At 29.6% G+C, this 19702-nt stretch overlaps 1 protein-coding gene across 5 annotated transcripts in view; it reads right to left on the bottom strand.

The window, feature by feature from the left end:
• Positions 1 to 19702, bottom strand: part of LOC142325503 (1-phosphatidylinositol 4,5-bisphosphate phosphodiesterase epsilon-1-like) — a 1691101-nt gene that overhangs the window by 618571 nt on the left and 1052828 nt on the right. For all 5 annotated transcript variants that reach the window (XM_075367353.1, XM_075367348.1, XM_075367349.1 and 2 more), the window contains one exon: positions 9542 to 9650. In XM_075367353.1, coding sequence (XP_075223468.1) covers positions 9542 to 9650 — 109 coding nt within the window. The remainder of the gene's footprint in view (positions 1 to 9541; positions 9651 to 19702) is intronic.

The following is a 19702-nucleotide window of genomic DNA, read 5'->3' as shown; positions in this document are numbered from 1 at the left end:
ACGATTGAAATGTGATGCTTCAGACAATTATTAAAAATAACATGTTGAAGCAAAGTAACTAACGAGGAGGTGCTCAAAACAATAAATGATAATAGATCCCTAAGGAAGACTTTTAAAAGAAGAAAAGATATATTAATTGGAGATCTGATTAGACACGAGGGATTTTGAAGACCATTATTAAGGGTGCGAATGAGGGAAGGAACCACTGAGGAAGAAAAAGCGGGAATATATCAGGCAGATCATGAATAACAAGAACCTTTCTTTTTTTTTTATACTATCTTTATCCTCACAAGGGGCGACCGGCATTCCTCTAATAGACGTTAACTCAGTCGCACCCGTGAGCCGTGGTGGCGAATAAGCCCATCCTAGCTGAGAACCCTTACTGCGCCCCCTCGGGGTCCCTCCTGGCTCATCAGAACTCTCTGACCTTCTGCTTCTGGAAGGCCAGGGTAACCTTCCCCAAGAGGACTGCCCTTCCCATTCCTATACCTAGGAGTATGCTCCTAGGTATAGCTCCTAGGCATTCCGGGTATGCTCCCCATGCCGTATATTTCGCGCTGGACGGGTATATCTCCCCGTCCAGCGTGCCCGCACCGCATACCTTGGAGTCCTCATTACGTCATCAGAATGCCCCGACCCAAGCCACACTTGCTTGTGGATTGGACCCTGGCAATGAGGCTACCCCTTGACTCTACACGGTTTCACGTTTCGCATCCGGGTGCCCGTATCTTTTAGACCCTTCTTTTTTTTCTCCCTAGTATCTATGTATCAGCATTTCCGCTACATCCAAAACACCAACCTGGCAAGACGCGGAAATGACAAGAATCGCCAAAGCTATCCACAACTTAAGAGGAAGGCATAGGACAGAAGACCTTGAAAGCTAGCTTCAAACCAATCTACGGATTGACAACAAAGATAAAAATATTTAATTCATATTTTTTTTTGGTTTTGAAAGAAAAATATATATTTTTTAAAAATCTGTTTTAATAATACGATAAAAGTACACCACAAAACTGTGACTTTTTTTACTACTATGTTTAGTATTTTCACGAAGGTCTATATTTCATCAAAACATTTTACGGGGAATTACATTGAAATCATTATTTAAAATATTAAAACATAAGTACTTTTGCCATTTATCTCAGTCACTGAAATAAAATTAATTTAAATTTATATTTTAAATCGATTAAAATTATTTTGTATAATTGGTTGAGAGATAATAAACACTTTCTTTATAATTTAGAATTTTTAATTTAATTTCACAATAAAACGTTCTGATAAAGCAGAGATCTATACGAAAGCAATTAAAAAATTAATTTTATAATCTATATTCTGCTTCTAGGATGCGCTTGCTAAATTTATTAACTTATTACGCCGTATTCATAGCTTAAATGTTATTCCCAATATTTTATTAAAAAATATATGTGAATTTAAAAAACTTTCATAACCAACTTGTTCTATTTTTATTTGGGAGTACGTTACCATTGATAAATTTAATATCTTTTGATTTTTCCTTTAGAAAACATTAAAAGAACTTTTCAGAAACGAAAGAACAAAAGATAATTCCAAATGTAAACCTAAGGTATCGTTTGCTTTCAGAAACTTAGAAGCAAAGGTAATCGTCTTAAAATCACGTAAGCTGTACGTGATGTTAAAAAAGAGAAAAAGTTTTTGTTTCCGAGTAAAACTGTAGGACAATCCGATTCCGTGATTAACAAACAGTAAGCGAAATGCTGTGCTGGATAAAGAACGAATGGTGAAAGTTTTATAACTTGGAACGTTTTATTTCAATTACCATAAATTTTGTATTTATTTACACTGAATTGTATAAAGTATTCGTTGCTAGCCTATAATTATTTTTACAATATAGAAAATCCCTGTTTTCTGCATTGTGTTAAAATTAATATCGTGCATCGTTCCTATATAATATTAATACTATAAATTTAAACGTACTTTTATGAATGAAATAGAGAATATCTCTTAAATTATACGGTTTTATTAATCAATAATAAACTGTATATGAATAAGTTATTTAATACGCATAACTATTTAACATTTCGTTTGTTATTTACTGGCATTTAGTAACAGTTTATTTGTTTTATTTTTGGTCTTTTATTGTGGTATAATAATTATAATAAATAATATGAATAAATATAATATACACAAGCTACAGCTTAATCAAGATAATTCAAATATTATGTTCTAGAACAAATTATTTATTTATTCATTAATGTACTGAGGAAACAATAATATAGCTCAGATATCCAAAGATGTCAATTAAATAGTAACACTATTGATGCTTTTATTAATAAGGTAATTTAATTAATAAATATTACAAAATTGTATTATGTACAAATATTATGCAATTAATCGTATGAAATTGTAAAAAATTACACTTTATCTTCGATTAAATTGGGTCTTCCTTTCTTTTTCCGGTTTAGCCTCCGGTAATTACCGTTCAGATAATACTTCAGAGGATGAATGAGGATGATATGTATGAGTGTAAATGAAGTCTAGTCTTGTACAGTCTCAGTTTGACCATTCCTGAAATGTGTGGTTATTTGAAACCCAACCACCAAAGAACACCGATATCCACGATCTAGAATTCAAATCCCTATAAAAGTAACTAACTGCCTTTACTATGACTTAAATGCTGGAACTCTCGACTTCCAAATTAGCTGATTTGGGAAGACGCGTTCATCACTAAACCAACCCGGTCAGCGATTAAATAGGCTCTTATTTCATTATAAATTACCGGAAAATTTCTATGTATTTGATTGCTTTTAAAAAAAATACAGGCCTATAATCTTTCTTTTTTTTTCTTTTTCTTTTTCTTTTTCCTGTTTAGCCTCCGGTAACTACCGTTTAGATAATTCTTCAGAGGATGAATGACGATGATGTGTATGAGTGTGAATGAAGTGTAGTCTTGTACATTCTCAGTTCGACCGTTCCTGAGATGTGTGGTTATTTGAAACCCGACCACCAAAGAACACCGGTATCCACGATCTATTATTCAAATCCGTGTAAAAATAACTGGCTTTACTAGGACTTAAACGCTGGAACTCTCGGCATCCAAATCAGTTGATTTGGGAAGATCAACGTAAGGACCTAATTTTTATGAAACTAATACAAAATTATAATACTGTTATAATACGCAACGATATTATATTTATTGATATTTTTGTTTAAAAACGCCTTACATCAGATTAACACTTAAATAAACAATTATTTTTACTAATAAATCTACTACTTCAATAATTAAATACATCTGTAACATAGAAATAGCTTATCAGACATGCCAAAATACGTATAATAAGAAAGCGATAATCATTAAATATGCTATGATATGACATTGTGAAACTATGGTTATACCAGAAGCAATGTATGCTATAAAATTTTAACCACAAAAAAGAAGTTGGCAATGGAAATGAATGAAACAAGAAAACATCTTCTGTGTCAGATTCTAAGATCGGTTTAGAATAAATGGAAAATATACGTTTATACGCAATAAACGTTAATACATACGTAAATTTTATATATATATATATATATATATATTTATATATTTATTTTAAGAGAACGAAAGAAAAAGATAACAACTGGTATTCCAGTAAATGAAAGAAAATCTTATTATTAGTACAATCCTGTTCGAAGAGATCAGCTCCTGATTGCATAATATGAGTACGATCTACAAAGATCAATTCATCAATTTCAACTCCTATGTAAAAAATGCAATCTTAATATATTAACGGAAAAACCAAAGTGCTAGCATTCTGGGGAAAGGTTGAAGATAATAGTGAATGGAACTAGTTTAATAATTTAGGGTGTGAAATAAGCGTGAATGAAGAGGCATATATTACAAGGAAGTTGGGTAGATATTAGAATATATGTGGAACAATAAGAAGAATCCCACGAAATAAGATCAGAAGGCATACCTAGTTGAAATTGTGTAACAGTATGGTCGTCCTAACATTGCTATATATAGATAACAAGACATGAGTACTCAATAAAAGACACAAGCAGAACATAAAAGCTGCAGAAATGAGATTTTTAAGAGAAACTAAGGAATGTTCCCGATCTGATCACCTTAAAAATGTAAATGTTCGAAATGAATTTGGAGTAATTTGTAAAAATTACTCCCAATACAATTTAGTACTATTATACTACTTATAACAATAATAATAATAATAATAGTATTTAGTACCATTATACTATTATAGTACTTTACTATTTGTAAAAAAAATTATGTTCAAAGTTTAAGAAGTGATAAAATTCCGAAACAGGTCATGGATTAGAAGTCATTATGCAGACGAAGTATGGGTTGACCAATGAAAAGATGGGAGGAGAATTAGCAATGCCGGAACAACACCAAATCGTGAAAGGCAGAAGAAGAAGAAGCAATAAAGAGATATACAAGAAAATTAAAAGAATATCAACAAAATTCAAAAAGATAAGGTTAATATTCTACGGTCATATTAAAAGAATGAATAAAAATAGGTTAACGAAAAAGCTGGTGAATTATTTTGAAAAACAGAAAACGGCAACAAACTGGTTTAAAGAAGTTAGTAAAGACGTGGAAAAGGAAAATATCAAAATTGATGTTGTATAAAATAGGAGTGATTGTGGAGATATGATAAAAGGAATAAACGGAGTTAAGATATGACAAAAAGGAATAAAGAGTTGAACAGAAAACCTCAAATCCGAATTTAAAATCTAGTGAAGAAACAAGAAAAGCATACACATAGTTAGAATGGAAAAATATTGGGAAAAAAGGAAAAGGAATATCAGAAAACAATTGTAACTGCAAAATAATGGTGGTCGTCCTATAAGATTAGAACGAATTAAAAAAAAAAAATATTTTAACTGTGTTCCTATCTAGATTTACTTCACAAATTTTCAAAAAAATAAAAATTAACTCAAAAGAAAATTGAAAATTTATATTAATGAAAAGGAAAATATTATTATTATTTGTAATAATAATTTGCTTTTAACCAATTGATTTTTCAAAATTATTTTTTATACTATTTAAATTTATTCATTCCTTATTTTATTTAATTTCAGCTATAAAATAATTTAACATATCTATTCAGTATTCACAAGAAACATTTACAAAAAGAAAAAAAAATAGTAATAAAAAAATGTTAAAAAGTTATTTAACTTTCAACTTACCTTCCAAAACTCTTTTAATCCCAAAAAGAAAATTTAGAATTACATTTAATTAATTTTTAAAGAAGAACTTAACTGAACTATAATTAAATTTTATGGGGTACCTCATTTGAGAATTAGAGCTAAAACTCTACTTAATTAAAAAATAAAAAAAAAAAAAAAATGGAAATAAATTATTGTGCGGCAGCGACATTTTGAATTTAATTTACTTTAGACACAGTGATTCAGGAGGAGAGGGAAAACATAGAACTGATTCTAGAGCTTGAAATAAGGAAAAACGTTTTCATACAAACATATATGAGAAAACGATTTCTTATCAAGTTACTGCAAGCGAAAAATTTCGCCAAGAATTTCAGTTCCCCAATATGAGGTTACATTTACATTTTTAAGGCGTTATGTAAGGAGTACTTAATGATTTTATGTGTTTTTTGACCTGAAACTTCGAATAAATTGGGTTCCAAAACTGTGTTTCCCATAGATTTCATGATAGCTAAATTAAAAGAGAAAAATTCGGTAACGAAAACACTTTTTCTTTAAGTTTTGAAATACAATAACTTTGTTAAATGATTAATAAATGCGTAAATTTTGTTTTCAAAACGCGAAGAGAATTTAATTCTAAGAAAATTGATATAATAGTCTTTGAAAAATATTATGAATTTGTAAAAGTTAAAAACAGCTGTTTTTAGTACAATAAATTTAGACCTTTGAAAAATTAGGTTGGCAATATTAACTGTTTGCTTCAAAATAAAATAGAATAATATTCAAAGCTGTCATAAAATTGTCGTTATGTGAAAATAATAAATCTTTAGCGGTTTAGTTGTTCTTGACATAATTTTGATTGCGTTTATGTTTTGATTGTGTTGTGACATAATTATTTTTGAGAATCAAGTTACGTAGTGTTTTTGTGTTTATTGTACTCTAAACTGTACCTAAATTTTTCCAATTGAATTTGAATTTAAAAAAATAAAATTCCGTTTTGAAAAATGCCGGCTCTTCATTCGTGCAAAATATACCGATTATGATTTTTGTGCACGAATATTGCGATAGTAGTGCTCCAGCTGGGATGGAAGAATACTGAAGTAGCTATCCTTTTCTTTCTTTCTCCTGTTTAGCCTCCGGTAATTACCTTTCAGATAATACTTCAGAGGATGAATGAGGAAGATATATATGAGTGTAAATGAAGTGAAGTCTTGTACAATCTCAGTTCGACCATATCTGAGATGTGTGGTTAATTGAAACCCAACCACCAAAGAACACCGGTATCCACGATCTAGTAATCGAATCCGTGTAAAAATAACTGACTTTACTAGGACTTGAAAGCTGGAACTCTCAACTTCTTAATCCGCTGAATTGGGAAGACGCGTTCACGACTAGACCAACCCGGTGGGTTAAAGTAGCTATCCTGGACGAGTCGTTCCAAACTGTTAAATATTTTGTAGAATTTTTAATAATCTTCGCAAGAATGGTATACTTCCGAGCCAAAGGGAAAATATTCTTCAAACGGTACAGATTAGTCCTACTACGAGCAAGCGAAGAATTTTACATGACTCAGCAATACACAAAATAAAATATAGAGAACATTAAATGCTCATGGACATTTTTTTATTTATTAAATTGTAAACCCGTTCTGAAGATTATAAAATTAGAAAAATTTTTATCGTATCTTAATTTTTATAAGTCGAGTAACGTATTAACTTCCTTGCACGAAGTAATGAGTATTGTGATCGCGAAAAGTTTGGTTTTGGTGTCAACAGAAATATACATTTTGTCTAGTTTCGGCGTAACGTATGTACGTACGTACGCATCTCGCATAACTCAAAAACGATTAGCCGTAGCATGTTGAAATTTTTGATTTAGAACTGTTGTAACAACTAGTTGGCACCTCCCCTTTTGATTACAATCGACTGGACCAAAAATGTCAAAAAAAAGCCCAAAATACAAAAACTTCGGATTTTGGACTTTTTTTAACTGCAGTAACAAGCCCTCAATGAGAGCTTCTCGACGATATATCATAAGTAGTACTTATTTTCATTGGTTTCAGAGTTATAGCCAAATATAATATTAATTAATGAAATATTTGGATCTTACAAGGGGAAGGCACATCGTTTCGAATCCGACGTCATATAAATATTTTTTTAAACTTTTTTTTTTCAATTTAAATATATTGTTTATTAATAATTATTAACTTCTGATAGTTAAAAAAAGTTTTACAATAAATAATAATTCAATAATAATAAAAAAAAGAATGAACAAAGTCAGAAGCTATTAGTGAAATACAATTTTACGTACTTTTCATTTTAATTCAAAAATGTTTACAGAGGTTAATGATTATTAATAAATAAATGTATTTAAATTTATAAAAAAGAAGTTAGAGAAAATATATATGTATTAAATCGAATTCAAACCGACGTGTGCATGCTTACGTATCCGATAAGTTCTTACTTACACCACATAACTACTTGAGCGACGTAAAACAAAGTTAATATATAAACTAATATAAAAGGCTGATACAGACACTACAAAAAATATGATAAAATGTAGTGCCCACCACAATTGTGTAATTGTCCACTTTATTAAAATATTGGAGGATATTATCTCACTTTCAAATGAAATAAGTTTAAATGAAGTGCAGCACAAAATGTATATATGTTATTTAATAGGCGTAAAGGAAGTCATGTGGTGTCCACATCAGATTTAAAAAAAAAATATTTATTTAAATTTTATTTTTAGTCTGTAAAATCAGTAATGTATTTTTTTTTTATATCTTTGTTTCACACTAAAATGAATATAATTTAATTTATTAAATATGGTATGTTTTTGATGACGGTATTTGTTTGGAAACACGCGTAAACAATCGAATGTATTTTAATGAAATTGGGCAACGAATTTGTAATTATTCTTTAGAAATCATAACTATAACAACTTATTTTCGTTTACTTAAAAATCCTTTTTGTAATTTTGAACTTGTGCTCAGATTTAATTAATATACACATACATCTTTCTTTTTTTGGATGAAAATTAAATGAATTTTATAGAGTTTACTATTAACTATCATTATTATTTACAGATAGCTGACTACTCATTTGTACGACAGACATTTTTTAACATTTAGTCAATCACATGATAACAGAAAAAAACGATGATAATATTAATTCAAATAAATAATATAGAAATAAAATATTTATACATAACGTTTAAAAAAATTGGATCAAGGGTTTATATTTGTATATCAGAACTATTATTCAGAGGATATACACGTAATTCAATTTGTGAGACATAAAAAAAAGTGCAAATTCAAAATGTTTTGAAATGATTGTAAAAATAAAAAAATAATCAAGCAAGCTGAAAATCTCGGTTTTCGTTTAAATATAAATTTATTCTAATGAAGATATAAATATCTATAAGAAATTCAATTTCCAGTAAATGTTTGGCTAGATTCTATGCACTCTAAACGCAAACTGCTTTATAATAATAACATATATATACAATTTATGAAAATAAGATGCAAAAATGAAACAAGTTGTAAACGATCTAATATTAGAAACAATTTTCTCCTGAAAGTGTTACAGCCATTCTTAAAAATAAAAGAATCTCATGCCCGGCTTACCAAGTAAAGTGGACTAGTTTCCATTTGATTCTTCACCGAGCCAATAATACTATTGGATTTTGGTAACAAATGTTGGAGATATTCTAATACAATTGATACATTAATTTTTCATCCCACGGATTATATGTGTAGTTTAGCACCATTACTATCAGTGAAAACAACTCCAACTGATGTGCTTCATTTGTTTTACATGCGTCACAGTTATAAGAACGACTGGAGTGGGTGGTGTAAAGTAAAAAAAATATTAAACTCTACATTTTTAACTATATTAATATTGAAATGGTAAGGACAAAAGCTGTTCATAAAAATCCAGAATTTAATCTAAAAAAGAGGATAAATTCTAAATTTCCTACAAATCGATTCAGTTGTGTTTGAGTAATCATAAATAGAATTATTTGAAGAAGAAGACATATTTCTTTCGTAAATTTTTTGTAATAAGTTCCACGAATATTACAAGCCAATAAGTAGGTAATATTAAAAAATATTTCATCCTTTTTAGAAAGAAAAATAAAATAATTAAATTTTTTTGATTTTAGAATAACTGGTGCAGATTTTACATTTATATCAACTTTATATTAAACAAGAAATAACTGAAATGAAATAACGCCGCGTAATATATCTTTAAAAGGATTATGGAACATCTACGCAGGTAAAAGGTTTTTGGTTGTTCATAAAATAAAGGGTGGGGAAGAAGAGTATACTGGCAGTGGTCGATGTAGGGGGAGTGGTGTGTGGTCTGTATTATTAGTATGAAGCTCACCTGCTCACCTCTGGCTTGGAGAACACAGCTGTTTGCTTCCTATAACTCTCTTATACAATGTCAGCGAATTATGAAGAATGTTCAAAATTGATACAGCATGTGCGCTTGACAACACGTCTGAAACACAAGAAAATATAATTTAGAATAACGGCAAATACGATATATAAAATTTATATTTCATAGTATGTAATTTAAAAACTGTAGTAATGCTTCAGATATTAAAAAGGAAATTACACAAATATAACTTATCCAGTATTTAGAATAATAAAAAAACTATTTAATTTCTTTAAATGAAGTCATTTTTCAAAGAAAAAAACAAATATCAGAAAAAAATTACCTCCATCAAATCGAATTTATAACTCAACAAAATACTTTCGGGAAGAAAAGGTCTTACATTTCCGTTGCTATTTTTACCTCCTTGTACAAAGCAAAAGAAGGTTGATCGCGAAAAATTTCGGTTTTCAGATTTCAATGCAAATATCCATTTTGACCACTCCTGAATCCATTTTGACTAGTTTCAGCGTGACGTCTGTACGTACGTATGTATCTCACATAACTCAAAAACGATTAGCCGTAGGATGTTGAAATTTTGGATCTAGAACTATTGTAATATCTAGCTGTTGCACCTCCCTTTTTGATTGTAATCGACTGGACCAAAAGTGTCCAAAAAAGCCAAAAATCATTTGGATTTTGGACTTTTAATTTCAGTAATAAGCTCTTATTGAGAGCTTTTCAACGATATATCATACGAGTAAATAACTGGTACTTATTTTCATTGGTTCCACAGTTATAGCCAAATAAAATTTGAATAAATGAAAAATTTTGATATTACAAGGGGAAGGCACATCGGTTCAAATCAGACTTCATCTCCTTTTTTTTAATTTGAATATATTGATTAATAGTAATTATTAACCTCTGTTTGTAAAAAAAAGTTACAATAAATAATTCAATAAAAAAATGAAAAAATATCAAAAGTTTACCTACTTTTCATTTAAAAAAAAGTATGTAATTTAATAGGCGTAAATGGAAGTCATGTGGTGTCCACATCAGATTTTTTTTTTGTTCAACTACCAATCTGTTTTTAAAAAAAATCGTTAAGTACCAATTTATTTAAAGTAAAAAGTGTTCTTTAAGGGGTATTCCATTTTAATTCCACAATTTTTCAAAAATTTTACTGTAACACTATTTTTGATTTTCATGATATTTTGTATATGATAACTACTCACCCACCGTGTAGTGGCCAAAATTTATTTTTTTATATTTATAAAAAATCTTTTTCTTGAGTAATAGATTTTTTCTTACTTGCTAACAGGTAAAAACAGTCAATTTCGTCACTTTTTCCTTAAGTTGTAGCATTCTTAATTTACATGATGCAAGAGGTTACAATAAGCTTTTTGGAAAGAGGATATATGGACTGTTATCATACTGTACCTAACTTTTATTTTGTTACATAACCAAATCTTGTATTGTTTACTGAAACTACGTTTACAAATTATTGTATTTTCAAGTTTTGGGCCCAAAATTAATAATGAAGGGCTTAAGGTAACAAGCCTGTTTTTTACCTTTTAACTTTTAGGTACCATTAGTACTTATATAAAAGAATTGGACTGTTACCGAGTGTCCTTCACTAAAAAAAAAAAAAATGACCAGCAAATCGTAAGATTTCGAAAATGTCTCGTTTTTGGAATCCAAAAACACATGTGGGACAGATGGCAAAATTCTGAAATCTTTACAGCAGTTAGTACTTATGTGCTTTAAAACCGTTATCATTCAACTCTTATTATTCAAAGGGGTTGACGGATAATGAAGCCATCAATACCGCTAAAAACACCGTTTCTGTGAACAATGATTCAAAAAAATTCACAGCATGTATTTTTTGAGATAATACCGTAGGCCTGCTATACAAAATATTTTAATATGCTACAACGACATAGCTTATTTCTTGGTAGTTTGTTACTTAAAGTATGACTCATACACACAAACTCATGTTTAACACGAAAGTGAACAGTCCTGCATGGACATGAATGTTTGTGTAATCCTGAATGTAAACATTGTAGAAGGGTCAGTTACTGTTTTGATTTCAATGTGATATGTTATATTGTTGCTAGTGTAAATACTGTGTTTAAGTAATGTACACGTGATTATAAAGTAATTTTATTAGCAGTGAACTTATCTTTTATGAGTAGTTATCTTTTATTTTTAATTGTATTAATTAGAGAAATTTTTATTTTAGCTGTATAGAAACTGAGATAAGACAAATTGAGGTGCAATCTGTAGTTTTATAATTTATACTGTATTGTTATTGTAAGAACCACTGCATTTATAAAAACGGATTAAGGAGTGTTCAATTGAAATTCACACTGAAACAGTATGTCACAAATTGACTTACAATAGATCTTCAGTATTGCATGATATTTAGAGTTTATTTAACAGCAAATAACTAAACACTGATATCTTAAAGAAGTGAAACAAAAAATATCTGTACTTTTCATAAAACCGAATATTTAGATAAATATTTTCATATTAATGGGAAAAGTTGCTCTTACCCATTTAGCTGTCACACTAAACCGGTTAAGAAATCTCTTCGAGAAATATCTTTTGACACTTTTAACAATCAATACAAATTTAAAATTAATTCCTGGCAGAGCACTGCGTACAAAATGATTAAACAAAATACAAAAACCACATGATACAGAAAGCGAACCGGACTATCAAGATATGTTTGATTCTCAATGTGTTATAGTTGAGTCGGTGAATAAAGGTTGTTCAGCACTTGGCATTTCCCCCTTAAGGTTCGAAAATGATCTATCAGCGCAAAGGAACCATTTAAAAAAATAAAATAAAGTTATAAAAATAGCCGAGTCAGTTACCAGTAAATTAAACGATTCCTTTGAATGAAATATTTCTACGAAAGATATCACTTTAGTACCACAATATTACGTTGAGTTAGGTAGGGAATTAATCATTAAAATAAAAGATGAAATGAAAACAGTCAAATCAACCCAGGAAAAAATTAATATTTTAAATTTATTACCAATAAGCTGGAGGATCAAAATGAGTTTAGTGTTAGTATTTAGCCGGTCAATCAAAACAATTAGTTAAAACAAGTGGAATTTTACCACAAATCGGCAAAAAGAAACCCATCACGGAATTGATGAAAATTTTATTAAATGTGTCCAAGATTTACCAGAATGATAAGCACAGCCGATTGATGCCTGGCAAGAAGGACTTTTTCTCTGTATGTCAAGCTGACAGGAAGAAGATTAATATTCAAAAAAGCTTATCTTATGTAATTTAAAAGAACGTACACCGCCTTTAAATAAAAACATAATTTAAAAATTGGATCTTTGAAAATTTGCTGATTTAAGACCAAAATTTTGTGTTCTGGCTGGTGGGTCAGGCACTCTGTGTGTGTGTCCCACTAAAATGTATAACTCATGTTATCTGCTCTAAAAATGAAATTGATTATAATATTCTCCTTTCAATCACGGTATGTGATATAGAAAATGAAACGTGCATGCTGTCACAGTGTGAAAAATGTACTGGCACAAATGAACCAATGGAAGTGCTCAGATTAGTGTAAGAGAACTGGGATGATTTTGATTCTGAAATTATCTTCAAACGGTGAGTTCTGTTGACCGTTGTGAACTAACTACTCAAATTCTTCCATTACAGGAGTACTTAGATAAACTTACTGAAAATTTAAGTAATCTAAAAAGGCATTATTTTGTTGCAAAGAAACAAGCTAATTTCCTGAATATTAAAAAGGAAAACTTGTTGGAGGGTAAAAGTATTTAATTGGGAGACTTCCCTCAAAATTTTCCTTTTTTGATACAGGATGAAATCCAGTCATATCACTGGTCAAAAACTTATGCCACAATACATTCATTTCTCATATATTTTAAAAAGAAGGAAATTACAAAGCCAAAGCTACTGTGTGATTAGTGAGTACTTGAAGCACAATACTACATCGTTTTTCTGCTTCCAAAAGAATGTTATAAATAAAGTAAAAACACTGTTACCACAAGTTAAACAATTTTTTTATTTTTGTGACACCTCAGCGCAGAATAAAAACAAAAAAATTCTTAAATTTGTGCTGCCATCAACAACATTTTGAAATCGGAGTTGTGAGGCATTTTTTTTGCCTCATACCATTGAAAAGGACCATCGATGGTATTGGTGGAACTGTAAAAAGGACTGAGTAAAGCAAGCCTTCAAAGAACAATCAACAATCAAATTGTTACACCTTCTGAAATGTAAAAATATTGCAAACACAATATTAAAACATAAAATTTATTTTCTGCTCTAATAAAGATGTTCAAGAGACTGAAGAATACCTCAGTTCTCATTATCAGGTAATCACAACAGTCCTAGAAACAAGAACCTTTCACGGTTATGGTCCAACGAGTCAAAAATATATTCTGAAAGCCCGGGCGGCCTCTGAATCAGAAACATTTACGTTAGTGTCGGTACACAAGGATATTAGTGTTTCTGATTGCTTTATAGGTTTACCAAAGTCAAAATGGAAAGATTATGTCTGCTGCGTATACGATGGCTAATGGTGGTTATGCAAAGTCAGTTTAAGTCAATATATGTATGAAAATGATGAGGAATATCGAATACACCTTTTCCATCCGCAGGGTCCTGGTACTTTATTCAAGAATTCATTGAGGGATAATCAAACATTGGTTCAACTGGAAAGTATTTTAAAGATTCTCACGCCTTCAGAGCTTTTTACATCAACTACTGGAAGAGGAAATAAGAATACACCAAAGATGAATGAGAGGACCACTCATCTCTTCTACTCAGTAAAAAAATAGCAGGTGCACTTAATTAAGTTTGTTATAAAAAAATGTAAGTTTTATTCATAACTTCCATTAAAAGGAGTAAAATAAGGTAAAAGTGAATTGAACAACTTCATAATGTATTTGAAGTGTATCATTTTGTAATTATTATTTAACATTCTGTAATTAACTATTTATTAATTATAAATTTTTCCATTCTATTGAGAGTTTAGTTGTAAATTTTATAATCTGAAAAAAATACATATCATTATTTTTGGATAAGTTGTTACGGTTAGAAGAAACGGTGTTTCTAGCGGTTTTGTTGGTTTCATCTGGGTCAAGACCTTTCAGTAAGAAAAAAATATTTTAGACGGTTTTAAATGAAATAAAAAGTACTTACTACTGTAAAAATTTCAGATTTTTGTCACCTGTCCCACATGTTTCTTTTTTGGCTCCAAAAATGGGACATTTTCAAAATCTTACGATTTGGCGGCAATTTTTTTTTAATGAAGGACACTCGATAACAGTCCAATTTTTTTATTATAAGTACTAATAGTACCTAAGAGTTAAAAGGTAAAACAATAGGACTGTTATCCTGAACCCTTCATTATTTATTTTCGACAAAAATTTTGAAACAAACAACAATAAGTAAACTTAAATTCAGTTAGCATTACAAAATTTGGTTTGTAACAAAATGAATTTTAAGTACACTTCGACGAAGTTCCAATTTTACTCTTTCCAAAAAGCACTTTTTGATCCTCTGTACGGCTTAACATAAGAATGCTATATAGTTCATGGAGAAATAGACGAAAATGACTGTTTTTACCTGTTGGCGAGTTAGAAAATAGTATATTTCTCAAGAAAAAAATTTTTTTAAATTAAAAAAAAAATTGACCACTACACGGTGAGTCTTATCATATACCAAAAATAGTACTTATCAAAATCAAAAATAGTGATGCATTGATCATTTGTTGAATTAAAATGGAATAATACCCCTTAACTAAATATCAGTTATACGCTATCAATGAGTTTTCAAATAATGCTAATTACTAAATTTTCTGTAGCTTCTGTGTTCAAGTAGGTTCCATTATCACTAAATTTTTACTTTTACTTTCCATTATTGATTATAATATACCAGGATAGTATAACAACGGGAAGATATAATGATCTTGGCAAACTGCCTTTCCATTTTTGAGGATAAGTATGTTATGAAATGCGGAAAAATAAATAAATTAAAAAGTGGATATTTTTATGGAATGTGTCTGTGCACGCGCACATCTAACTCGAAATTGATTGAACTAAAAATTGTCAAATTCGAAATGTGAATTGCAAATTAAAGCTTCGATTGGAATTTCAAAAAGGTAAAGGGTGTCAGAACTCATATATGATCAGGTAATTCGTTAGGAAAGTTAGTAATGGACTTGCCAAATTCTTTAGTCCTTTATTACTTTCCTGGCATCATAGTTCTAGAGCTATGCTGCAAGAAGGAAAGTATGGTAATTACACAAAAAATGACGTATGGGTTTTCCTGAAGTTTCGTGACCTACGGACCCCAAAAACTATGAAAAGAAAAATGGGGGGATGATAATGCTCATGCTTTGGCGTGTTTGAAGCTTAATAACTTTTGATGAAATCTTGTACAGAGACTCGTGTATATGGGTTAATTTGTAGATAAAATTTTGGGGTCATTATCTTCAGGGTTGGTGGTTCATTTTTTCAAAAATCTTGCAGACATAATTCACTATATATTAAGCGCAATACATGCATCCACGTTTTTCTTTCCATTTTCAACAAAAATCTGTCCCAAAACTGCCCCTTCTTCAAAAAATCTATCTTTTTAATTTATTGCAATTTTTTAATCGAATTTTTTAAATGCCTTCCTGGGCACAGTAGTAGTGCAAGCGATCAGAAAAAAAAAAATTAAAAAAATACTTTGGAGACAATATTCTGTGTAGGGGAGCCAATCAAAGTTTAAAATTATCGTTTTTTTGCAGTTTTCACAAACTTTTAATAGTATTAAAAGTTTAAATAACTTTCAATAATAATATTACAATCAAATTTCATTATAATTCACCTCCACCCTCAAAAAATAAATCTTATGTAACTTTTTATTGGTTGCACATTTCTCAGAGTAAACAGAGTAAACGTAGGAAAATAAAACAAAATTCTTGGAATGTGATTGTGGAGGTTTGGAGCAGAAAAAATTTAAAAATAACGATTTTTTGAATTTGTAAATTTTTTTGGTTCATTTAAACATGTAATGATAATTTTACATAAAACTTCATCATAAATTACCCCACCACAAAAAAAAAAAAACTTAGGTAAATTTTTTCATGTATAATTATTTTTCCAGTCTATAAAAATAAATACTCAATGCCATGAAAGTATTACAACTTTGTTGTCAGGTATCTTTTTTTAATGTAATCATACATTTCTTTTATAAAATTTGATATATTTTAAGTGCTAATGTGGACTTTAAACATTATATAATATATACATAATATATATAATATTATGCTTTAACTTTTTAAAAGCCAATATTTACAGTTAAAATAAATAATCAAAACCCAAGAAAGTTCACTAAATGTGCTTATTTAAGCTAATTACAATAACAATAATCAAATATTAAATATTTTACAGATTAGATGATTAGTTTATACATCTGAACTCAGATCTTTTTCTGTTATCTTGGTAACAGGAATATAAAGACGTAAAATGATTCCTTTTTGCTTTAATGATTATATTTAGTATCTTAACCTCCCCCCCCCCCCATTATGAATGTCGTGATAATTTTAATTGGAAATAATGACGAAGCCTCTAAAATACAAATCTGCAAACTTTTATTAAATATGTCCATCAGTTTTTGCATGATGCACGCACAGAGACAACCCTAAATGTATATAAATGTAGATTATTTCGTATAAAATAAAATTTTTATTTTATCAAACATTTATCCATTAGGAAGAAATTTTTAAAACTTTTATGTAGATTGCGGTAATTTAAGATAACGGTATTGGAACATTATAAGTAAATGGATAAGACTTTTAAAACATGGCGTTTCGAAGTATTTGCAAATAATTCGATTTGATTAATTAAAACAGAAATACCTGAAGAATTTTAATGACAGTCAAATTAAGTAAAAAGTAAATTTTGAGGAATATTCTAATTGAAAGAAGATTTTCTTTGATGAGTTTTGAATTAAGGTAACTGGGGTTAATTAAAATGGTAAAAAAAATTAAAATAAAGGTAAAAATACTGTAAGGAATTAAAATATGTAAAGCAAATAATTGGTTGAGATTAAAAGCGTCGTTAAAGCGTGGAAATAAAGAAATTCCTTACATCTGTCAAATAAGTAATATTAATACATCATGTGCGCGCGCGCACGCAGAGCGACAGGATGAGTGTGAGAAGTGCTCCAGAAGAATGCTGTTAAATTTTACAGCTGTATTTCTCTGTTGAAAATAATGAAAAAAGTTCATAATAAACATGTGTCCGGAAAAGGCTTTGTTTTTAAGTTAGGGATAACAAAGAATTTTACCATGATTTTTGCTTAGCGGGAAAATGAACCTATACCAAAATTCATCGAAAACCAACTGTTAGATGAAGTTGTGGTTTGATATATTTTTTAACGTAAAAAATGAAAAAAAAAAATTAGTAACCGATAAAAATGGTGTAAAGCATAAAAACTTATAAAGAGTCAAAATCAGATTTCTTAAGTTATCCGTAAACTTAATTTTTTAAATTTACAATACCCATTTTGACAAGTTTTGGCGTGACATCTGTACGTATGTATCTCGTATAACTCTAAATCTATTATACGTAAATGTTGAAATTTTGGGTTTAGGACTGTTGTAACATCTAGTTGTACACCTCCACTATTGAAATCTAAAAAAATTGGAATTTGAACTTTTCCGTAAGTGTTACTTATTTTTATTGGTTCCAGAGTTATTGCTCAATAAAATTAATTAATGAAATATATGGATCTTACAAGAGAAAGGCACATCGCTTCGAATCAGAACGTCACTTCCTTTTTTGTAACTTTATTTATAATTAAAAATATATTGATTTATTAACAATTATTAACCACTGATTGTAAAAAATCTTTTTACAATAAATAATAATTCAATAATAATAATAATAATTAAAAAAAATATGAAAAAAATCAGTAGTTATTTGTGACATAAAATTTTATGTACTTTTAAAAATGTGTATATATAATTTAATTTACTTTAAACTTCCCTCCAAATTTTTTATAATTGAGATAACTGGATGAAGTCTGCGGAAATTTTCCTTGCACCGAAGGGTTTCTTCAATGAACGTATTGTAACAAGACCGATATACCGGGCCTGAGTAACAGATTCCTACCAATTATTATGAAAGAGTCGAAAATATAATAATTAGAGAAATCCAGAAAAGGAGTAAAAGGAACCCTTTTAATACAGGTAAGAGGTCCGATTAACAATCGTATTTTGTAATACTGCCTTCTGACACACAATGAACAGATGTTTGTACCGTGAGAAGAATACCGGACCTGGTTAAGGAATGCATGAGAACGAACGGACTCGGTGGATCGTTCTCACTCTTCGAGTTAGGTCCGATCCGGCAGGTAAAGAAGATAGAAATACAAATACTACGGGTAAACCATTTAAAAATCAGTTCTGTGGAGTTCGGTGAACCAGTCTTGCGAGACGTTACGACATCAGCCCAGCGAGGAGAGTCTGTGGTGTGAGTCTGCGAGTGCCAATCAGCGAGAGCATTCTAGAGGAGTACAGTGAAGGAGCGAATTTCCAGTGTTAATTAAGTTCGATACGATTTTTAAACCAATGAACTGTAATTATTTAAACATTCTAAATTGTCAATCTCCTAATCGAGTCGCGAACAGGGGACAGTATATTTTCCTCTGATTTTTTGGCGGCGGGAGTTGGGAGGCAATTTAAAAATTTCAAATGAGACCAGTGATTATTCATTATATCACTTTAAAGAGCTCGATGAGAAAAATTATACAATTAAAACTAAATTCTGATCACCCAATACAAAATGGCGACGAATAATGTGTGTTTCAAATAGCTAAAACTACGGTTGTGTGCTCTCATAATTTTTTTTGAAAAAATTAATTATTAACATTTGTCAAATACTTCTTTCAATTGAGCTTACAGTCTTGAATTTAAAAATAATTTAACAATAATTAATTTACTAATTTTTTAATAATAAATATGTTATTTCAATTTTTAATTAACATAATGACATTTTTGGTTTCCATTTTATTTTAAATAGACAGAATTAAAATTTTTTGATACAGTTTTGCTCGTCTCCCAATGACCTTTAAAATTAGGTATCACATTACCATATGTCTCATTTAACATTTTTGAGCCGTCCCTGCCCCCA

The sequence above is a fragment of the Lycorma delicatula genome, chromosome 5, assembly GCF_047948215.1.
Source record: "Lycorma delicatula isolate Av1 chromosome 5, ASM4794821v1, whole genome shotgun sequence".
NCBI classification, from domain to species: domain Eukaryota; kingdom Metazoa; phylum Arthropoda; class Insecta; order Hemiptera; family Fulgoridae; genus Lycorma; species Lycorma delicatula.
The sequence above is the reverse complement of the archived record's forward strand: the minus strand, read 5'-3'. Positions and strand labels throughout refer to the sequence as shown.